Source organism: Nelumbo nucifera, chromosome 2 (assembly GCF_055504915.1).
Source record: "Nelumbo nucifera cultivar China Antique chromosome 2, China Antique-T2T, whole genome shotgun sequence".
Taxonomy (NCBI): domain Eukaryota; kingdom Viridiplantae; phylum Streptophyta; class Magnoliopsida; order Proteales; family Nelumbonaceae; genus Nelumbo; species Nelumbo nucifera.
Window position 1 is genome coordinate 75,710,891 of NC_142650.1, and position 3,411 is coordinate 75,714,301.

The 3,411-nt window shown below is 41.1% G+C and overlaps 1 protein-coding gene across 2 annotated transcripts; it reads left to right on the forward strand.

Annotated features, from left to right (window-relative positions):
• Positions 1 to 331: 331 nt before the first annotated feature.
• Positions 332 to 2,682, forward strand: LOC104588780 (uncharacterized). Of its 2 annotated transcripts, XM_010246857.3 has the most exons (4): positions 340 to 589; positions 763 to 1,231; positions 1,551 to 1,976; positions 2,094 to 2,682. In XM_010246857.3, the coding sequence occupies exons 2-4, from the start codon at positions 766 to 768 to the stop codon at positions 2,315 to 2,317; spliced, it is 1,116 nt and encodes a 371-aa protein (XP_010245159.1). In that variant the 5' UTR covers positions 340 to 589; positions 763 to 765; the 3' UTR covers positions 2,318 to 2,682. The 2 variants fall into 2 exon arrangements, with proteins under 2 accessions (XP_010245158.1, XP_010245159.1); XM_010246856.3 differs by having other exon boundaries at positions 332 to 1,231.
• Positions 2,683 to 3,411: the final 729 nt, after the last annotated feature.

Here is a 3,411-nt window from a genome sequence, read left to right on the forward strand (position 1 = left end):
GAAAAGGAAAGAGAACTCCAAACTTTTTCTTCTTCTTTTTTCAGTTATTTTTGAAAACCCAAGGATTCATTAATACAAACAAGCAAATTTATTTCTTTTCCTGTCAAGGGCCCGAGGAACAAGCGGGGACATAAACAAGTATAAGGGAGTGAGTGGGAAACGTCTACCCACACGAGCGGTTTTTAAGTTGCATGCAAAGCAGACCAACCCACAGAGAGGGACAGAGAGAGAGAGATCAGTCTCAAAGTAAGGACCCTGACCTCGGAGAGAGAGTGGGGGAGAGAGAACCGTGTGGGTTTTTTCTTCCTTTCTGTTTTTGATTTTCATTTTTTTTTTTTTTTTTTTTTACAGGAGACCCATCTTCCTCGCTCTTTCTTTGTGTTTTTAAATGCGATTGTTTCCTCAAAGTCCTCTCAAATAACAGAACAGCGGATTGGAGAGAGGTCCCCCTTCTCCATTTCATGCACTAGAACAAACCCCACCAAGAGAAAAGGGGGTTAAACATTAGAAAGCTCTTTCTGATCCTCTGATCAACATCCCACTTTTGCGACTCTATCAGAGTTCAGCGGAACAGAGAAAAAAAAACCCAGTTGGTGTTGTTATTTTTATCTTGCGTTTCCAATCAAAATCTTTCTCTCTCTCTCTCTTTTTTTCTTGTTCCATAGCAGTGATTCAGAACTCAGGAGAAACCCAGTTGGGTCCTTGTGCTTCTTTTATCTCTGTTCACTCTTTTCTTAACTGGGCTTGTCTGGGTTTCTGTAGAAAATGAGCTTACAACACCTGCAATCAACTCTGTGTCAGAGGAGCGATGGTGAAGGTCTCAGAGCGTTTGCAGGGGCGAGTTTTCTCTCTCCACCTTCTCCACTTACTCTCCCTCTGAGAATCGGAGGCTCCACTAGCGAGGCGAAGAGTACTGCCATGGCTTTTCAGGTCTTAAACGATCCAATAGAGCTGCAGAAGAAAGAGTGGGGCTTCCAGCCCTTGGAGAGCAGGCGCATGAATGGAAGTGAGGGTGGCTGTAATGGGTATTTGGGGAATCAGAGCACCCGGGCTGAGGAGGAAGAAGGTGAGAACTTTGTCACAGGGAAGGATCATGAGAATGGGCAACAACCTAAGCTCTGTGCCAGAGGCCACTGGAGACCAGCTGAGGACGCTAAGCTCAAAGAGCTAGTCGCTCAATATGGTCCTCAGAACTGGAACTTGATCGCTGAGAAGCTTGAAGGAAGATCAGGTAATCTAAACTAAACATCCACCCAGAAAAGAAAACTATCTGAAGGTTCTGTATTTTGAAATTTCGAAAGAAGATCAGTGACATGAGAAAAAGAAACTGAAGTTAGTTCATTGAGAAGCTGATCAAGAATGGTTCCGATAACATTTTCAGTAGTTGTTATTGTTCAATCGCAGTGTTACAACAAAGAGAACATAGATTTTGTTTTCATTCCGCCCACATTTTTGGCTGTTTCCTTCATAGCATATATTCTTTTCTTTGATCGGTACTCATGTTGTTTTTTCTTTCCCGTTTAATTTCTTTCTTTATTTCCTCTTTACAGGAAAGAGCTGCAGACTGAGGTGGTTCAACCAGCTGGATCCAAGGATTAACAGGAGAGCTTTTACTGAGGAAGAAGAGGAGAGGCTCTTAGCCGCTCATAGACTATATGGGAACAAATGGGCTATGATAGCTAGGCTTTTTCCTGGTAGAACTGATAATGCAGTCAAGAACCATTGGCATGTAATCATGGCTAGGAGGCATAGAGAGCAATCCAGTGTTTACAGAAGGAGGAAGCCCTCTTCTTCTCCGGCTGCCCAAAAGAAGATTGAGATGACCAACCAAAACTATGCATGCAGTGACTCAACCATTACAAGCAACAGAGATGAATCGGCCTCAACCTGCACAGATCTCTCCCTCAATTCCTCTTCAACCAGAGTTACTACTAGTTTCTTCACCAGGATCAGTCCACACCAGAATCAGCGATCCTGTGAGTTCCAAATGGGCATTTTTATTTCTCCTTTCTTCCTATTCATGATAAAATGGGATCGAGGTCTTGATTTATTTATTTCTTACATGTTTTCTTTCGTTGTTTCACTCTTTTCAGTTCCATCTGAAGTCAATGTTGGTGGTTCTGTTAATGGCTTCTGTAACTATACGCCCAAGGGGATGAATATGAGTGTGGATCAATCTGGTTATTCAGATTCCAACTCTGAAATCTCAGCGACTGAATCAGTGGCCAATAACCATACAGGTGCCGGAGAGATTGATTACGGGAATGAGAACTTTAGCTTGCCCTTCATTGATTTCCTTGGAGTGGGAGCCACATAGAGTGGATTTTGGGGGCTGAAAACTTTTCCTGGGTTGTAGCAGCTGGGCTTAATTTCCTCCATAGAGCTGGAAAGAAGAGGGTTGGGGAGGTAATTTTACGGTTTCAATGTACAGATGTTCCAAAATGGAAAAGAAAACAAAGTAAAGGCAGAGAAAAGGATATCAGATGGGGGAGGGGAGATGGAAAAAAAATCTTTTTCATGAAAAGAAAAAAAAAAGTGCTCAAGTAGTTATGTTTCATTAACTATCCTACAGACTCACTTGTTTGGATTCATCTCCTTGTTTGTGATTTTCTTTCTCATGCTGTTAAAACAACCCAACTTCTCTTTGGTTAATGAAAGTATGAAACTGTCACCTTACTGCCACCTTTCTCCAGTAGTCCTTACTGCAAATTATAGTCTGGTTAGAGGATCCAGTGAACTAATCTGGTCTGGATTTTCTTGACCATGACCACATGCATTCAGAAAAGCATAAAGGTCTCTGCAGCTCTATGATTAATTTGTTTTCCATATTACAGTGTTAGGAAACAATTGTAGTTGTTTGATAACTGGCAAACCATCCATGGCCCTCTAGGTTTTTCTAAGCCAGAGAAGAGTAGTGAAGCCCTTGGGATGGTAGGGAGCCTCAGGAGAGGCTAATTGTTACCAATTTCTGAACGTTTGTTATGGGACTCCTGCTATAGTCTAACTTCGTGGCTGTGTTTGGTTTAGTAGAAAATAAGAAAGAAACAGAAAGTTGAGGAACGAATATCACAAGGTAGATGAAAGACCCAAAGACTGTAGCAAGTTACCATTGCTAGGATTCTATAGAACCTAGCAGTTAGCACAATCCCTTCTGGCTATCCTTGTTTCTATCCAAATAAGTTTCTAAGACATGTTTTGGTTTGTTGTGTTATTTCAAATCAATATATTTTTGTGTTTCATTTGTTTATATATTTTAACTATTGGGATTTTTTTATGCAAAGCAAAAATGGTTTTGAAAATTTTGATATTTCCATGACTCAAACCCCTGTAGATTCAGATTCATTCATGTAATTCTTATATTTGACTCTGGATCTCCTACCCACAAGAATTCTGCCCACGTTTATCCAGAAC

What these genes read in the sequence shown, in the direction of transcription:
- LOC104588780 (XM_010246856.3), top strand. Translation starts at nt 766, where the DNA reads ATGAGCTTACAACACCTGCAATCAACTCTGTGTCAGAGGAGCGATGGT. An exon ending in GAAGCTTGAAGGAAGATCAG is followed by an intron (nt 1,232 to 1,550) that starts GTAATCTAAACT and finishes TCCTCTTTACAG; the next exon opens with GAAAGAGCTGCAGACTGAGG. An exon ending in ACACCAGAATCAGCGATCCT is followed by an intron (nt 1,977 to 2,093) that starts GTGAGTTCCAAA and finishes CACTCTTTTCAG; the next exon opens with TTCCATCTGAAGTCAATGTT.